Below are 18,696 nucleotides of genomic sequence, written 5' to 3' on the forward strand. Positions count from 1 at the left end.
TCACGATGTCCCCTCTTGTGTTGCACCAGCAGCAGCAGCAGGAGCCTGGCTGGAGCTGCGCTCGCGTGAATCCGCCCCAGGCGGCGAGGGGAGGGCGGCCTTCACTTCGGGGCGTCCCATCACCTCGCGGATCCACGGCACAAAGCGCGACACCTTCGATAGAATCAGAACATTTATGCTGGAGGAATCCGATGAGCCGTGAAGCTCTTTTTCACAGGTGTCCAGTTAGGCGCGGGCACGAATGTTACAACAGCAGTACACAAACTCGATAGTCGTGCAACGAATCGCCCAAACACAAACAAATACAACACTAAACCATCCGCATCCTACCAGGCAAATCCCTATTGAAGTATGAACATGCATCATGGCATGGTGAAGTATGGTCAAACCACCCTGATGACTGACACGGGGTGTAGAGTCCTTCATGCAGCGGTGGACTGACTCAGTGCTGAAGAGTATTGTTATTATTTTATTGAACCAGGGAAGCTTTGCCAAGTCTCAAGACTTATTTTTAAGAACATTTATTAAAAAGTCTATTTAATTAAGGAGAACGTGTTGTCTATATTTATTTAAAGTTGCCCCCCCCCCCCTCGTCACACATCGTCACAAATGTCTGACCCCCCCCCCCCTAGGTGCGTGACGTCATTTATGGACGGCCCCTAATACCAGAAGGGTCGGTGCTGTTCTTGCGGTGGCCCAACTCTTGGACCCGGCAGGGTTGCGGTGCCATCTAAATGATAATTATCGGGCTGCAGTTTGGAGCTCGCCTCTGCCGAGTTGATATTTCCAGGGCCACGCGGTACAGGAGGAAGTTCCAAGCCTCCCCCCATCGAGGAGCGGGGATCCCAAATACTGTTTGTCACCGTAGATTTGTGGCACTGGCGCGGAGACGGAATGTCCATCTCTTTCGTACACATACACAGTGCAACCAGCCAAAGACTTGAATGCTGAAAAGCTGCCTGAATAATTACTCGATCGGGATGACACGGAGCAACCTGCAACCTACTTTAAACAAACTTGTCAGAATCAAGGCCGCAGCGATGGAGTCAATATTGGGGGGGACCAAATCTTCCAGGGGGTCTGGGGTCCCCCCCCCATAAAAAAATCTAGAATTGAAAACGAATTTCCTGCCTAAAAGTAAAAAATATATATATAGGATGGACTTTTTTTTTTACAATAATGTCTAATAGTGTATTGTATTACATTGCTCTGTTTTTACTTTTTTTACGTTTTCCTGTTTCATTGTATGTAATGGCAGAGATTAGGGATTAATAAAGTACAACCATAACCACAATCATATAAAAAAAATCTATTTTAAAGCAATATATTGGGGGGGATATTTTGAGCATATTTGAATATTGGGAGGGGGGGATGTGCCCCCCCCCTCCAATATATATGATAATTACGGCCTTGGTCAGAACCCTTCTTAAAAAGTGTAGAGACTCGGTGAACCGTCATAACAATAATGCAATGCATGTTCTTGGTTCTTTCGGTAAAGTCACGTAGAAGGGAAATAATAAAATAATAAAAATCAACCATTTTTTTTTTATTATTTCCCTTCTACGTGACTTTACCGAAAGAACCAACAAGATGAATCCCTGCAGTCACGAAAGCTTTACATCGAAATGCAATGCATGTTTCGGTGTGTGATGCAAGCCATCGCACGGGTCACGCGCCTCCGTCGTCGCGCCGCCTCTCACCTTGGTGTAGACTCCATACTTGCCACTCCGCGCGCACCCGTCGCCCCAGCTCACAATGCCCGTCAGGAAGAACGTGTCCCCGTAGAGAGTGGCGTGGGGGCCGCCACTATCCCCGCCGCAAGCATCGCCCAGCCTCCCGCCGCCACCGGCACCGTCGTGGTCCCCGCTGCGCCCCGCGCAGAACATGTTGCGCGTGACGGCGGAGCCCAGCGCCCTGACGCACTCCGCGTGCGGCACGAAGGGCACGCTCACGGCCTGCAAGCGCCGCGGTTACCGAGAGCCAGGGGTCAAGGAGGGCGTCTCGCGCGGCTCAGGCAGGTGCGGCCGCGCGCTAAGGAATGGGGGCTGCCTGCGTGCAGGTGTGCGCCTGTGCGTACGCAAGTTGGCGCAGTAGGGGGCACAGGTGGTGCGTCAGCCACGGATCTCGGTCAGTCGACCCGTGGCACCTGCTGGGTCTGTCCCGTGACCTCCTGCCAGCGGGCGTTCGACACTTCGCGTGGCCTCAAGGTGCACATGGAACTGGCACAAGCGTCGTGGTGACGTCACCGCCACTTAGTGGCGAATGGCGGTTGTTGTTGTTGTACGCAGGGGAGCGGTGGTGTTGGCAGTGAGCAGCGCTGCGCTTCGAACCTGGCGGCCCCGAGTTCGATGTCCCGCTCACGGCCAACACCGGTGGCGATTATCTGAACCGGTTCTAGGCCTCCCCTAGGTCGACTCGGCCTCAAATGAGTACCTGGTGCGGTGTGTAAACATCGCCACTGGGGAGACAAAGGCGGCCGGGCGTGGTGCTGGCCACCCACCCCCTCGTGTGCCGTGCCGGCCTTCATAGGTGCTCGCTAACAGCACTTGCCCCAACAGTCTGTTAAGGCTATATTGGTTAATCTTTGGCTATACACACATGCATTATTCCACCAAATATTCCAGTGCTTTTGATGTCATATACTACTGTACCTCACGGTATTCTCGCGTGCGTTTTATGTACGTAGGATTGCTATTCATCACAAAATTGCAGTTTATGGAATCATGCTCCACGTACACATTTACACAGTAATAACCACCCTTATAAGTGGTGGTGATGTCACCATGGCACTTGAGCCAAGCTAGGTGCTCGGTGCATCTTGGGAGAAGTTTCGAGAAGCTTCCTGGCAGGAGGTCACGGGACAGACTCGGTTATCATGGGTTTTAACTAAGGTTAACTAAGGTTAACCCATAACAACTCCCAACTATGCCAACCTGCTGCATTTTATCCACCACCGTGCCCCACTCGTTGCGTGTAGGTGACATTAGCGAGCACACGACATGACGTGCCATCCTTCACGGTCGTTCTCGACATGCGACCTGGCTTCCAGTATTGACTGTGATCGCGTAGCGCCACCCGGTACTATCCTCCACCATCACCACCAGGCCCGGACTGGGCAGGCAAATGCCCAGTGGACCGCTCCATTCCGAGGTCCGCTGGCCCGGTTTGTGTGGAGAACTTGCAAATGTGATCAGACTCTTTGGTTCTTTCGGTAAAGTCACGTAGGTATAAAATAAAATAAATCACGACTTTTCGGGCGCAACACAAGCGTCCGTCATCAGTAAACGTGACTTTACCGAAAAAACCAAAGAGTATGGATTCCCGCAGTCACAAAAGCTTCAAATCAAGAATGTGATCAGAGTAATTAAATTAATACAAATATTTTATCACCTCTAAATGCGTACGCTTCATTGCTTATTTACGCTCTGAGTTGGCATTAAGTCCCATAGTCGATTCTTCCTTACCGGCCAATATAAAAACTAATTTGACCAGCCCAAAGAGGCCAAAGAGATCGCACGGTCGAACGTCACGTCGCACGATCCATTTAAACAAAAAAAAACAATAATTGCCCACAGCCTGAAATTTAGTCCGGTGTGTTAACAAATGCCCTTGCCGATTTTCCGTCCCAGCCCTTCACCGACCATCACCCGCCACCGCCGCCGCCGCTCGCACCTGCAGCACGCTAGCTCGTGCCGCGCCTTCGCCCAGGCGGCCCCATCCGCTGACGAGGCCGTGGATGCCCGGCACGAGCAGCTGGTGCTCGGACAGCGAGGTCGAGGGCAGGCAAAGTGGCACGGCGCTGGGGCCGAGGCGCGCGCGCGTCGCCAGCTGCAGCAGCGCCACGTCGTAGTCGCGGCGGCGCGGACCGGGCAGCGGCGGCAGCAGCGATGACGACGACGAGGAGGAGGAGGAGGGGGCGACGTGCCGCTTGTGCAGCACCACACGCCGCACCGGCAGATACTGCTCCGAGCCGTCCGACACGTCCACGTCGTACTCGCCTGCATAGAGGGTGGGGCGGGGGCAGAGGCGTAGCTATGGGGGGGCAGGGGGGTACACGCGTCCCCGGGCGCCAAGATAAAGGGGCGCCAAAATGAGGCTTACAACGTTACATTATAATCTTCTTGGTTCTTTTCGGTAAAGTCACGTAGAATGGAAATAATAAAATAATGAAAATACAACATTTTTTTATTGGTTTATTTTTTTTATTTCCATTCTACGTGACTTTACCGAAAGAACCAAGAAGATGAATCCCTGCAGTCACGAAAGCTTTAAGTCGAAATTGTTACATTATAACTTATTGCGGCGGGCGCGGCAGCCTGAAACTACTGCACAAATCTACATCTCAACCTAAAAGTTTATATATCCCGCCACACACAGCCTACATGTCATGTAATTACATTTTGGTATGTGATTTAACGGGGGGAGGGGCGCCAATTTTATAGTTCGCCCCCGGGCGCAAAATATCCTAGCTACGCCACTGGGCAGGGGGGGGGGGCACTCAAAGACGTGGCTTGGTCTAAGCGCCCCATGAGAGGCTTCTTGTATAATAACATCATTGTCTAGAGAGGGCATCAGAGACACCGGTCAACACGAGCTTCGTGGGAGGTTGCTCACTCTCCTCTCCTACCCCCAGAGTGTCCAACTACCTATCCCCAGCCATCGATGCGAGTTGAAGAGGACGGAAGGTCTCCGATAGGGTTCCTAGACAATGACGGGCATATAGGAGCGGTCTCTCATTGGGATTTATAAAGAATGACAAGAGTTGCCCGTGTTTTGTGACCACACCGATGATCACGTAATTGGCCAGGCCGCCCTGGGTCTTCGCTCCCACAATGCAGTGAGCGGCTGTGATGACCCACTCGTCGTTCAGCAGCGCCCCTCCGCATAATCCTTTCCCCGTCTCGTAGCTTACGAGCAGCACCTGTCACAACCGCACCACCGCAGCCTGTCAGCGGCACCGCTACACACAGACAACCATGCCACCAAATATTCTTAGGTTTTTTCGGTAAAGTCACGTGGCGGTTCCAGCTGAAGACGAAAGCTTGTGTTGCCTCCGAAACGTCGTGATTTTTATTTTATTTTACTTTTATTAATTTTAATTTTTTACCTACGTGACTTTACCGAAAAAACCTAAGAATATGAATCCTTGCAGTCACGAAAGCTTCAAATTTAGAATTCATGCCACCAAACCCTGGCAGTCGCACCACCGAAACCCTGACAGCTGCACCACTACCCCCGATCAACCGCACCACCTCAACCCGATCAACAGCACCACAGAACCCGGTCAAGTGCACGAAGCGGTGTCGGTGTGCACGTGACTCACCTGCCAGGGACATTCTCCAGGCTCACACCTCCACCCATTGACAATCCTCAGGTCATCGCCACCTGGCGGCCCGTTACCATCCCGCACAACCATCACCAACATGATCACGACCGTAAGCAACATGTATCTCAATCACCGTCATCACCGACATCATCATCATCACCACCACCATAACCGATACCGACATCATTTGAATCACCATCATCGCATCTGTTACCATCACCACCGTTACCAACATCACCTTCATTACCATCGACACTTCCACCACCATCGTCACCACCACCACCACCACAATCGTCACCCCCACCACCATCGTCGACATCATTGCCACCACCACAATCATCACCCCCACCACTATCATCGACATTATTTCCAACACAACCACGTCCTCAAGGCACTACCTCTGTGCTTGGCTTCCTTTTGTCTTTGTCTCCGTCCGCATGGAAACTCCACTGACCACGCACAGCACAGACACACAGCAAAGACACCGCATAGACAAACATCATTAACACACAACACACACGGCACAGACACACAGCATAAACACACAGCACAGACACAGCATATACACACATCATTAACACACAACACACACTGCACAGACACACAGCATAGACACACGGCATAGACACACGGCACACACAGCACAGACACACACAGTACAGGCACATTGCACGTGTACGGCTCATGTAACTGCACCGTGCAATATTTATCGTGCGGAGCTTGGGATTGCCTGGGAAGGTTCAATTGGAGTAAAAGGCTGGCAAACAGGATGACGAGTTAGAGGGCGGTTAGGGTGGTGAAGGAAGGGAAGAAAGTGTTTTGTGGAGTAGGAGGAGGAGTGGCAGACGGGGATGGTGAATGGAAGGTTCGGGAAGGAATGAGAGAGAGTAGATGAGAGTGTGGTTTGGAGAGAGCAAAGGTGTTTTGTCGGTGGAAGCTTCCGACGACTGCGAGTTGCTGCATTACCGAAAGAACCAAGGATATGAATCCCTGCAGTCACGAAAGCTTTAAATCAAAATTTAGAGTTCACGTTGTAAAAAAAAATCAACACGTTACAAGGTAAGGCCCAAACAGCCACGTAGCTATTCTTTTAAAGAAGCGACCTGGTCATCACAAATGATAGCTCAAGGAATTGGCGTTCCATGCGGACGTTTATAGCGGTAGCCAAACACTCTAAACGCGTGGCGACGTTGATTCGAAATGTGGAGGGAAAAACCGGGAGGACCCTGAGAAAAATCCACACGAGCACGGGGAGAGAGAGAGACGCAGACTTCATATATACAGCAGCAGCAGGCGTCAGGGTCGGGATTGAACCCACGATCTCCTGTATACCAGGTGAGGTAGTTAACATCTGCTAGCCACCGTGATGATGATGAGAGAGAGAGACACGCAAACTACAATTATACTGCAGCAGGCGTCAGGGTCGGGATCGAACCCACGACCTCCTGTACACCAGGCGAGGTAGTTAACATCTCCTAGCCACCGTGATGATGAGAGAGAGAGAGACACGCAAACTCCAAATATACAGCAGCAGGCGTCAGGGTCGGGATCGGACCCACGACCTCCTGTACACCAGGCGAGGTAGTTAACATCTCCTGGCCACCGTGATGATGATGAGAGAGAGACACGCAGGGTCGGGATCGAACCCACGATCTCCTGTATACCAGTCGAGGTGGTCAACATCTCCTAGCCACCGTGGTGATGATGATGATCGAGAGAGACACGCAAACTCCAAATACACAGCAGCAGGCGTCAGGGTCGGGATCGGACCCACGACCTCCTGTACACCAGGCGAGGTAGTTAACATCTCCTGGCCACCGTGATGATGATCGAGATAGAGACACAGCAAACTCCAAATACACAGCAGTAGGCGTCAGAGTCGGGATCGGACCCACGACCTCCTGTACACCAGGCGAGGTAGTTAACATCTCCTGGCCACCGTGATGATGATGAGAGAGAGAGACATGCAGGGTCGGGATCGAACCCACGATCTCCTGTATACCAGGCGAGGTGGTCAACATCTCCTAGCCACCGTGGTGATGATGATGATGATGATCGAGAGAGACACGCAAACTCCAAATACACAGCAGCAGGCGTCAGGGTCGGGATTGAACCCACGATCTCCTGTATACCAGGTGAGGTAGTTAACATCTCCTGGCCACCGTGGCAGCACCACGTGGCAGGACTAGTCTGGTGGACTCCCTGTCACGGCAGACTCTGCGCGGGTCGTCCTGGTACGGAGTCTTCATCGTTCCAAACAAACGCCGTCACGAACACTTGTCGGGCACACTCGTAGGGGGGAGCTTTGCATTGGATGTATGTGAATGTGTATATGCAGGTTGTCATGTGAGTGGCGTAGAGCGGTTAGCGCTGCGCTACGAACCTGGTGACCCGAGTTCGATTCCCGCTCACGGTCACCGACACCAGTGACAATTATCTGAACCGGTCATGGGCCTCCGCTAGGTCGACTCAGCCTCAAATGAGTACCTGGTGCGGTGTGTAAACATCGCCCAACAGCACTGGCCCCAAAAGTCTGTTAATGCTACATGAGGGATCTTTGTTATCTTTGTCATCTTTGTCTATATGCCTATGTGAGTGCGAGGTGGTGCATCGGCCAGTCATCTCAATCAACCCATGGCACCTGGGTCTGCCCCAGGTGACCCTCCTACCAGCAGGCGTTCGAAACTCCACGTGGCACTGAAAGTACACCTGGCCTGGCAACAGGCGCCGTGGTGTCATCATCACCGCCACTGCTGCTGCTGTTGTTGTGTTGCTGTTGTTGTGTTGCTGTTGTTCTGAGACGAGGGTGGCGGTGGTTGCGGTGGTTGCCCACCCTGTGGCGAGCACGTGCCGTTGTCCATGAGCGCGTAGCCCTCGGCACAACCGCACTGCACGCTGGCGTTGTTCCCTCGCTCCGAGCAGAAGTGCTCGCAGCCTCCGTTCCGGTAGCTGCACGTGCGCGTGTCTGCCACGCCACCAAAGCCGAGGCAAACACACAGACAAAGATCCCCCGCGTAGCCTTAAAGGGGCTGTTGGGGCAAGTGGTGTGAGCGAGCAGCAGCTACAGCTATGAATGCCGGCACCGTGGCACACGAGGGGGTGGGTGAGTGAGGTGGGCAGTAGTATGTTCGGCCGCCTTTGTCTCGACAGTAGCGATGTTTACACATCACACCAGGTACTCATTTGAGGCTGAGTCGACCTAGGGGAGGCCCAGGATCGGTTCAGATAATCGTCACCGGTGTTTGCCGTGAGCTGGGAAATCGAACTCGGGTCGGCAGGTTCGGAGCGCAGCGTAGCGCTAACCGTAGCGCCACCACTCCCCACTTGCGAACAAACACACACAACTGCTTTGGGTCGTCATCGCTAAGTAATACAGTATTTTCTTGGTTCATTCGGTAAAGTCACGTAGAAGGGAAATGATCAAATAATAAAAATAAAACATAATAAAATAATTCTCACGACGTTTCGGCCACAACGCAAGCAGCCGTCCTCAGGTGAAGAACAGGTCTGTTGGGAAGACGCTGTGACTTTACCGAAAGAACCAAGAAGATGAATCCCTGCAGTCACGAAAGCTTTAAATCGAAATTTAATACAGTATTTATGCCACTTAATTGTCTAGTAATGTTGTTTTAAATTTAGACTTAAAATTTTCGTGGCTGCAGGAATTAATATTCTTGGTTCTAAACTAAAAGCAAAAAACGCACGACGTTTCGATCGAAACACAAGCAGTCTTCTTCACCTTCACCTGCAGAAGACCGCTTGTGTTGCGATCGAAATTTCGTCGGATTTTTTTACTTTTAATTTTTGTTTTCTATCTCTGTGACTTTACCGAAAGAACCAAGAATATTAATGTTGTTTTGTCGAGGGTTTGTACATGTTTATTTCAATTAACTTGTCTGTAGTTTATTTGGCATAAAGTACGGCACTTATTTCAATTGTGATGTTGTCTGTTTTGGGTTGCCGTGTACCAAACCGCATTATTTAGGTCAGGCTTAAGTATTGAACATCACTGTTTTGGCTTTCGCGGCACTTTCCAAGAACAGAATCGCCCGCGATATTCAAGGGTCTCATGTCCTGTAAAATAAGCTGCATCTCACGGGTTTCATCCAATCAGAGTTATGATCAGGAAGCAACCATGCTGTCGATTTAAAAATACGGGAGACTCGATTCTCCCCGCTAATGACGGGGAAGACGGCCGCGGATATTTAAAAATCATGGATAATCCAAAATTTGAAATGTTCCGTGGATCTCTAAGCCAATAACCAAAGTGAAAACAACACGACGCTTCCGTTTCTCTGCCATAGCACAGTTTCGTAAATTAAATAAATGATCGGATAAATAACTCCAAATGAAGCACAACTGACGATTTCGATTGTTACTCTTTCGATTTAGAACGAATACTAACGATCGACAAATCGATGAGCGTGCTCAGTGATGACACTTTCCTGCTTACACGCAGAAGACTCCGCCCACTAAGTGGATGACAACAGAGCCACGCCAATCAAAATCAATCAAACTCCGCCCACCGTTGTAAAGATATGCAACTACTGTACTGTAGAGGCGATCACGTGGGTTTTGGATTAACCGGAGCAACATATTTATTCGGTTTAAGCACGTGACTTGCAATAAACATTTCCCAGAATTCTAGATTTGAAGTTTTCGTGACTGCAATGATTCATACTCATTGTTTTTTTCGGTAAATGCACGTAGGTGAAAAATGAAATAAATAAATAATATGGTGAAAACAACAAAAAAGTGATAACATTTTATTGTAGTTGTTTTCATTCTACCTTATTTATTTATTTCCCCCCCTACATGACTTTACCGAAAAACCCGAAGAGTATTTCCCAGAAAAACGTTGTATAACTGTTTTTAGAGTATTAATTTGGGCTTAAGGGGAGAAATCCATGAGTTATTCATTTTTGTCAATCTCAGGTGCGCCGGTTAATCTGCAAATCGGATAAACCGCACGCGGATATACCGATAATCTATTGTAGATATTTGAACAAACCAAGTGACATGTAAACTCATTCTAGATTTGAAGCTTTCGTGACTGCAAGGATTCATATTCTTATGTTTTTTCGGTAAAGTCATGTAGGTAAAAAATTAAAATTAATAAAAGTAAAATAAAAGTAAAATAAAAATCCCGACGTTTCGGAGGCAACACAAGCTTCCGTCTTCAGGTGGAACCGTCACAGCACGATAGCTGTATAGCTGTATCAGCTGTATCACAGCACGATAGCTGTATAGCTGTATCAGTTGTATCAGCTGATACAGCTATCGTGCTGTGACGGTTCCACCTGAAGACGGAAGCTTGTGTTGCCTCCGAAACGTCGTGATTTTTATTTTACTTTTATTAATTTTAATTTTTTACCTACGTGACTTTACCAAAAAACCCTAAGAATATGTAAACTCATCCCCACGAAAAGTGTGTGTGTGTGTGTGTGGGGGAGGAAGGGGGTGTCTCATCGAGCCGAGCGAAAGCTGCCTCACTGATCTCGCAGTTGACGCCTTGGTAGCCGTCTGGACAGACGCACGAGTACGAGTTGAGTGCGTCCTTGCACGTTCCCGCGTGGCAGGGACTCGAGGCGCATTGGTCTCCATCTTGACGTGAGAACAGAGGACGAGTGTGTGAGAGAGAGAGAGAGAGGCGAGAACACCGACACGATGTTAACTACCTCGCCTGGTGTACAGGAGGTCGTGGGTTCGATACCGACCCTAACGCCTGCTGTATATTTGGAGTTCGCGTGTCTCTCTCTCTCTCCCCGTGGTTGCGTGGATTTTTCACCAGAGTCCTCCGGTTTTTCCCTCCACATTTCGAATCAACGTCGCCACGCGTTTAGAGTGTTTGCCTACCGCTATAAACGTCCGCATGGAACGCCAATTCCATGAGCTATCATTTGTGATGACCAGGCCGCTTCTTAAAAAGCATAGCTACGTGGCTGTTTGGGCCTTACCTGGTCACATGTTGGGTTTTTCCTCCGGTTTTGCCCTCCACATTTAGAAACTTGCGTGTAGAGTATTTGTCTGCTATAGATTTCCACGCGATAAGCCACTTCGTTGAGGCTATCATTTGTGATATGCCGGGTCGCTTCTGAAAAAAAGAGCTATATACAGTAGCTCAGTGGGCGGTCACGAAAACTTAAAATCTAGAATCAGTGGGCATTACCTGGTAAAATACAAATGTACGTCTGGGAAGCTCAAACATTGACATTTGGAGGTGTTGGCGACACACCGGTGCAGGAGCACGACACACGGTGTTCTCATAAACTAGTCTCGCGATGTCGCTGTTGCCCTTGAGTGAGTTGCAGACGTCTCCATCCAAAGCTGCCTGAGATTCATCAGCCGCTTCCCTAATTGCAACGTGTGACACGAGTCGTAATCTTTTGATGCCACCGTCTGCCAAGAAATTATTCCGGAAATGAATCGAGGACCCGTCCAACCCACGTCTCGGGCACGAGGAGTCAAATCTGCCTTTGGAACACGGAGCAGCCAATCGTCGTCAGGATGGCTGCTGCTATACGGCAACAGTAAGTTCTCCTCCTCCCATCTCTTAGTGTAATTCCAAAAGGCATTTTTTTTTCCGTCTACTTGAAATTAAAGGGAAGTGGTGTGTGATGGCATGTTTGGGCTTTACATACAACAACAACAACCGGCATTCGCCACTAATTGGCGGTGACGTCACCACGGTGCTTGTGCCAGGCCATGTGCACGTTAAGGCCACGTGAAGTGTCAAACGCCCGCTGGCAGGAGGTCACGGGACAGACCGAGCAGGTTCCATTGGTAGACTGACTGAGATGACTGGCCGATGCACCACCGGTGCCCTCGACTGTGCCAACTACATACAAACAACGACAAAGATCCCCCATATAGCCTTGACAGACTGTAGGGGCAAGTGCTGTTAGCGAGCACCTATGAAGGCCGGAACAGCACGCGAGGGGGTGGGTGGCCAGCCCCACGCCCGGCCGCCTTTGTCTCCCCAGCGGCGATGTTTACACACCACACCAGGTTCGCATTTGAGGCTGAGTCGACCTAGGGGAGGCCCGGGACCGGTTCAGATAATCGTCACTGGTGTTGGCCGTGAGCGGGAATCAAACCCGTGTCGCCGGGTTCCTAGCGCAGCGCGCTAGCCACTATACTACCGCTCCCCACATACAAAGACAAAGATCCCCTGTATAGCCTTAACAGACTGTAGGGGCAAGTGCTGTTAGCGAGCACCTTCCCCACATACATACACATACACACGCGCATCTCACCTGCGTATTTGTACCAGAATGATTTCTGAAAAACAAACAAGCAAGCCAACAAGCGTGTGAGCTCAGCACCACTCACAGCCGCACACGTCGAGTGAAATACTAAGGTCAGAGCTCAAACATTCAAGACGTTAATTGCCTTTGTCGCCAATGTTATTCTTCCCCATTGCGCAATCGGCGTCGTGCTCTGAGCCAAAGAATCCATTGGGAAATCTCGCCGAGCAGTATCTATATACATAAAATCACGTGAGTAAGAGCAGTGGTTCTCAACCGGGGGGGTACGTGGCAATGTCCCAGGCACGTTAGGTGATTTATAAATGTGTGAAATGATATCATACATGAGAGTCCCTGGTGAATAATCACGTAAGAAAAATGCCAAGATAGCGTAACTACGACAACATTTAATTCCATATGGTATAAAATATATTTTCTAAACTCATTGATCGTAAACAACGTGGTTTCCAAGAGTAGCCAACGAACAAATTCACGTCACGCCAGCTCAATTTAGTTGTATTCGCTTGCAGTTACTGGCGAGTTAGATTAACCTCACAAAATTGACGATTGGTTAAAATATCGATGCTCATTATTCATACATTTATTTCCACGTTGGGATCAGGCAACGGTGGGGGGGGGGTACTCGGTTGAAACAAAATTCCACAAGTGGGGGTACAACACGGTAGCCCAACAAGGTTGAGAACATAGTCGTAGGTTTTTACCCTTTTAAACTGGTACAAAACTGACACCTTTATTCAAGGCATCATGTTTGCAATAACCACAACACAAGTAGTTAAAAAAGCAAACAAAAAGAAGTAACTCTGATAATGATAATAATATCATTATCAGAGTTACTTATTTTTGTTTGCTTTTTTGACTACTTGTGTTGTGGTTATTGCAAACATGATGCCTTGAATAAAGGTGTCAGTTTTGTACCAGTTTAAAAGGGTGAAAACCTACGACTATATTTTGCCACTGGTAAAAGAGATCTCATAGTGTAAAGGTTGAGAACCACTGAGTGAGCGAACATCCCCCGCGGAAGCAGCTATCGCAGACGTCACCTCTGCTCTACGAAGAGTCAGGGGGTGACCATTTTCGAACTGCCATTGCCGCAGAGAGTCGTGGCCTTCGCTTGAGTCAGATGTGATATGTTATACTGATAGGAGCCTCCTGGTTACACCAGCCCACAGGGGATTATTCTGTCCGTCCGTCCGTCGTGCAGGGAGGGGCTGGGTGGGGAGGGTGGGGCTGGGTGGGGAGGGGAAGGTGGGGAGGGGCTGGGTGGGGAGGGTGGGGAGGGTGGGGAGGGTGGGGCTGGGTGGGGAGGGGAGGGGAGGGTGGGGTGGGTGGGTGATTGCTGGGTGGGGAGGGTGGGGTGGGGCTGGGTGGGGAGGGGCTGGTCACCCCGTGGTGCCCTTATAAAACTCAACGTTTAACCTACTCACGCCGGCTTGTGCCCGCCCTCACAGTCGGGCATATTTGCGGAATACACCACGCCGCCGTTGACCCTGGCCATTGACCGAGCAACCCAACGTTCCTACCAGCTCCCTCCGCATGAATGTGTTCTTGGTTTTTTTTGCAAATTTAAATGCAGAACCAACTTTTAATGTGTCAAGGCGTTGTGTTGTCAAGTCATCGGTGAGCAGGCTCAGACCATCAACCCGCGACACTTTCAATAACCCGGTTTAATCGCATGATGCCTATCGGAGTACAACTGGAACATATTTCATACAAAAACAATCTTTCTGCTGTATGTGCCCAAAGAAAGCTTATCACTGAACTCTGTCAATGTTCAACTCAATAATCCAGATGTACTTTGAAATATTAACATTCTACTCAAAGTGTATGCGAGACACATGCACACGTATGGTGCTTACACAGACAAAGATCCCCCTATAGCAGAATCAACATTTTTATTTAGACTGGAGGAATCCGTTGCACCTGATGAGTTAATGAGTTAATGATGACGTCACCCTGCTGCTGCTGCTCTATATAAGAACGGGAGACAGAGCAGAGCCTCACCATTCTGGCGAATTGCCCGATGATGCTGGATGCAATTACCAGCAAAACGTCGTACTACTCAAATTGTAAATGTTGTGGTTTCATGCTTCAACACACCGGTGGGCTAAAGCAGTGAACTATTTGTCTTTTGTCAACGTGACACTTTTTTACTGATTGGCCGTGTCGGGTGGTGGAGGGTTACGACACATTTATAAATAACGCGATCTAAACCCAAAAACGTTGATTATGAATGATCTATGAAGTTACTTTTTCACAGGTTGTCGGAGCGCCTATGAAGGCCATCGTGGCGTGGCCAGAACCACGCTCGACCACCTCCGACTCCCACGTGTCGATGTTTGCACACCGAAAGAGATCGTTATTTAAGTCGACGTCGACTTAGCGGACGTCCAGAACAGGTTCAGATATTCGTTAAACGTGAGCTGGAATAGAACTCAAGTCGCTGGGTTATCTTTCAAGGTTATATACACCACAACAAGAACAGGCAACCAGCCACAACTACACGGCGGTGATGTCACCACGGCACTTGTGCCAGGCTGGGTGCACCTTGAGGCTATGTGAAGTGTGAAAGCCTTGCTGGAAAGAGGTCACGGGACAGATGCAGGTGTTGAGAGTTTACAGAGAGGCCCTGTTGTTGGAGAGGGCCTGTCTTCAGGTCATCTCTGCCCAATGCCCTAACTGGTCTCGGACTCCGGATCACCCGTCGCACTTCAACAGATGAAGCTGCAGATGCTGCCCACCTCAGCCAATGAACCCATAACACCTGGGTGTGTCCCGTGATCTCCTGCCAGTGAGGGTTCCTCACGTTCATGTGGCCTCATTGGTGCACCGAGTCTGGCACAAGCACCGTAATGACGTCACCGCTACTTAGCGGTGAATGGCAGCTGTTGTCGTGACCTGGCTCGCTTTGAGTAGAGTGAGTGTGGGGAGCGGTGGTGTAGCGGTTAGCGCGCTCCGCTACGAACCCGGAGACCCGAGTTCCATTATCTGAACCGGTCCTGGGCCTCCTACTCGCTAACGGCCCTTGCCCCAACAGTCTGTTACAAAGCTATACGGGGGAGCTTTGTCTTTGTTGTGTGAGGAGTCTCAATGCTCACCGCCGCCTCCTTGTCGGGGAAGATCTCCATGGCTTCCTCCAGGCTGCAACGCTCCTCCATGCATTCGCGCTCCAGGGAGCCTGGGAAGAACTCCTCCAGCCCGTGGCCATTGACTCTGCGCACTCGCAGTAGTCGAGACGCCTCCCGCCTTGACACGAACACTGGCGGTGGCAGGGGGGGGGGGCGGAGATGGTGATGATAGTGAAGGAGTTGGCGTTGGTGGTCGTGGTGATGAAGGTGGTGGTGGTGACAGTGGTGGTAGTCGTATTGATGGTGGTGGTGGTGATGTTGATTGTGGTAGTGTGGATTTGGATGTTGATGGTGGTGATGACAGTAGTGGTAGCGGTATTGATGGTGGTGGTGTTGATGCTGATTGTGGTAGTGTGGATTTGGATGGTGGTGGTGATGACAGTAGTGGTAGCGGTATTGATGGTGGTGGTGTTGATGTTGATTGTGGTAGAGTTGATTTGGATGGTGGTGGTGATGGTGAAAGTGGTGGTAGTCGCAGCAGTGGTGTTCATGTATCAATAATAATCATGAATATTCATGTTAATAGTAATTGATTATTGTTAAAGAAGGCTCAGTCACAAACAAATCCAGCTTTGAGTGTGATCGGGTTTTTGTTTCTTGCAGCTTTGTATTTGGGAATAACTGAGAGAGAGAGAGAGACCAACAGTAACACCATCACTGCTACGTTCTCTCTTGAGAAGAGACGGCAACTTGACAGTTTCCGTTCAACCAAGTTGGAGAGTTAATCTCCCCCAAAAAAGTGCGGCAATCAGGCGTCAAGGTTGACATCGCCACGAGAATATTGTCATCATTGATTGTGCTCGCGTCCCTTCACTGGGTGCCGAGTTTTGATTCTCTGCTGAATGGGTGACCCGGGCAGTTTCCGTTGCGGCCCCTCAACTATGGAATTCCCATCCATCCCAGATGTTCACTCCTTCAAGGCACTCGGCTTATTTAAAATACATCTGTTCCAAAAGGCCTCTCGACTTGGTATTTTTATCTGTGGGGTTGCATTTGGTGGGGTATTTTTTTATCACAAGCCTGTGTGCTTTTATTCGGTGTTTACTGTGCTTTTTTGAATCGCTATTAATTTCGTGTTCTTGAAAATTCGTTTTATTTGGGTTGAATCGCGTGCGGTGGCTGGGCATGCGGGCTACATGACCCAGCCACCGCAGCCTTGCCTGCCGGAGGAGCTCACTGATGGGAATGTGTCCAGATCTTTCAAGGATTTGTGAGCTCCTCACACAATCCAGCCTGTTTAAACCCAGGATGGATCATAGGCATGCCAGCCTGAATGTTTCTAACCGGCGCAGATGTGCCATTAGAGGGGTCCAGGTTTGACAAGCATGGAGAAGGGAGGGCATGACTGTGGCCGAGAAGACTCGGAAGCTTCGTGGGGAGCGACAGACCAGGTAGCTTCCACACAGCATTGCGCAGCCGATGAAAAGCTAATGCCGCCAGACTGATTCGGAGAAAGACTCCTGCTGTCAAACCGGAGCTGTCAAACCCGCTTACACACTCACCAATTCACATGCCCACTCTCCCACACGTTCACTCGCCCATATACTCACGTCACTCACCACGCTGCAGGTCATAACGCCTCTCTTGCTCCTTCCCTCGCACTGGTCGACTTCGGAATCCCCTCCCATCGTATCTTTCCCCCCAAATTATTCCCCCGCCACCCAAAAAAAAAGTCAAATTGTACCCCCGAAGCTCAAAAAATTAGCAGCGCACAGAGCATTATTGTAGTACTCTTAGGTTTTTTCGGTAAAGTCACGTAGGTAAAAAATACAATTTAAATTAATAAAAGTAAAAGAAAAAAGAATTTTTTTTTTATTAATTTTAATTTTATTTTTTACCTACGTGACTTTACCGAAAAGACCTAAGAGTATGAATCCTTGCAGTCACGAAAGCTTCAAATCTAGAATCTTTACTGTGGTGCCAATTAGCAGAGGTGGGACAAAGTCATTGTTATGCAAGTCACAAGTAAATCTCAAGTCTTTGCTCTCGAGTCCCGAGTCAAGTCGAGTCAAAGATGAGGCAAGTCCAAGTCGAGTCTGAAGTCATCAAAATCATGACTCGAGTCTGACTCGAGTCCAAGTCGCATGACTCGAGTCCACACCTCTGCCAATTAGCTTGGTCTCCACACTCCACACAGAGCCATCGCGAACCAGGCAGTCCCCGTTACATTCTGCACGTGAATGACTGTAGCGCTGAATTGTACCTCCTAGAATTAGGTTGCGATTTTCGGTGGCTTTTTTTTACAGTTCATATTTCGTAAAGTAAATATCACAAAAAGTCATAACAGCAGCATACATCGCATGAGCATCACTCTGTGGAGAAAGTCAACAGTGTATGTCTGTGGAACTTATTTTGCGCCGTACGTAGCCAACCGTGCTAATCGTAGGTGCAAACAATGGTTGTCCGATGGATAAACTCGACCCCGCCACAGGAATGTGGAATTTCAAACACTGACTCAGGGTTCTAGATTTGAAGCCGGAAGTTTGTGTTGCCTCCTAAACGTCGTGATTTTTATTTTAAATTTATTTTACTTTTATTAATTTTAATTTTTTACCTACGTGACTTTACCGAAAAAACCTAAGAATATGAATACTGACTCAGGGCTTTACACGGGAGACACGAGCACCAATATCCTCAAGCCTCATTTGAGCAGCAAATCAACGTTTGACTCGACTCCGAGTAACAGGCGCCAAAGAAGTTCAACATTCGTAGCCCGTGCATGCTTAACGAGATGACGAGGGGCAAATGAACAACGGGGTTTTTGATGAGACATACGTGATTAACCGGCTCACTCCACCGCCGCATTCGCTTGAAATGGACCGATCCGTCCTCCGAGCGACAGGGTGACGCTGAGAATACCTGCAGTGGTTGCATGGAGGAGGAGGATGCCAGATGAAAGGAGAAGGAGCTTCCACGGACGCAGCAACATGTCGCGATGGAGGCCTGCTACCCTATATATTGTTTTGGAGTTGGGAGG

The 18,696-nt window shown here is 49.5% G+C and overlaps 1 protein-coding gene across 1 annotated transcript; it reads right to left on the reverse strand.

Annotated features, from left to right (window-relative positions):
- LOC144947145 (venom prothrombin activator vestarin-D1-like) lies at window positions 1–17,347 on the reverse strand. The gene is made up of 11 exons (XM_078876341.1): window positions 17,322–17,347; window positions 15,690–15,804; window positions 12,583–12,607; window positions 10,820–10,930; window positions 8,160–8,291; window positions 5,324–5,385; window positions 4,786–4,921; window positions 3,899–3,998; window positions 3,673–3,799; window positions 1,701–1,955; window positions 1–153 (listed from the first exon to the last, which is right to left on the reverse strand). Exons 1-11 carry the CDS (start codon window positions 17,345–17,347, stop codon window positions 1–3), a joined length of 1,242 nt encoding a protein of 413 aa, XP_078732467.1.
- Between the last annotated feature and the right edge of the window lie 1,349 nt (window positions 17,348–18,696).

Source organism: Lampetra fluviatilis, chromosome 44 (genome assembly GCF_964198595.1).
Source record: "Lampetra fluviatilis chromosome 44, kcLamFluv1.1, whole genome shotgun sequence".
NCBI lineage: Eukaryota > Metazoa > Chordata > Hyperoartia > Petromyzontiformes > Petromyzontidae > Lampetra > Lampetra fluviatilis.

Excerpts from the sequence above, each read along its gene's own strand:
- LOC144947145 (XM_078876341.1), bottom strand. The coding sequence starts at position 17,347 with ATGGGAGGGGATTCCGAAGTCGACCA. Across the intron at positions 15,805-17,321 it reads GGGGATTCCGAAGTCGACCA|AGTCAATGGCCACGGGCTGG; the intron begins GTGCGAGGGAAG and ends GCGAGTGCGCAG. Across the intron at positions 5,386-8,159 it reads CGGCACGTGCTCGCCACAGG|GTGGCGATGACCTGAGGATT; the intron begins GTGGGCAACCAC and ends ACGGGCCGCCAG.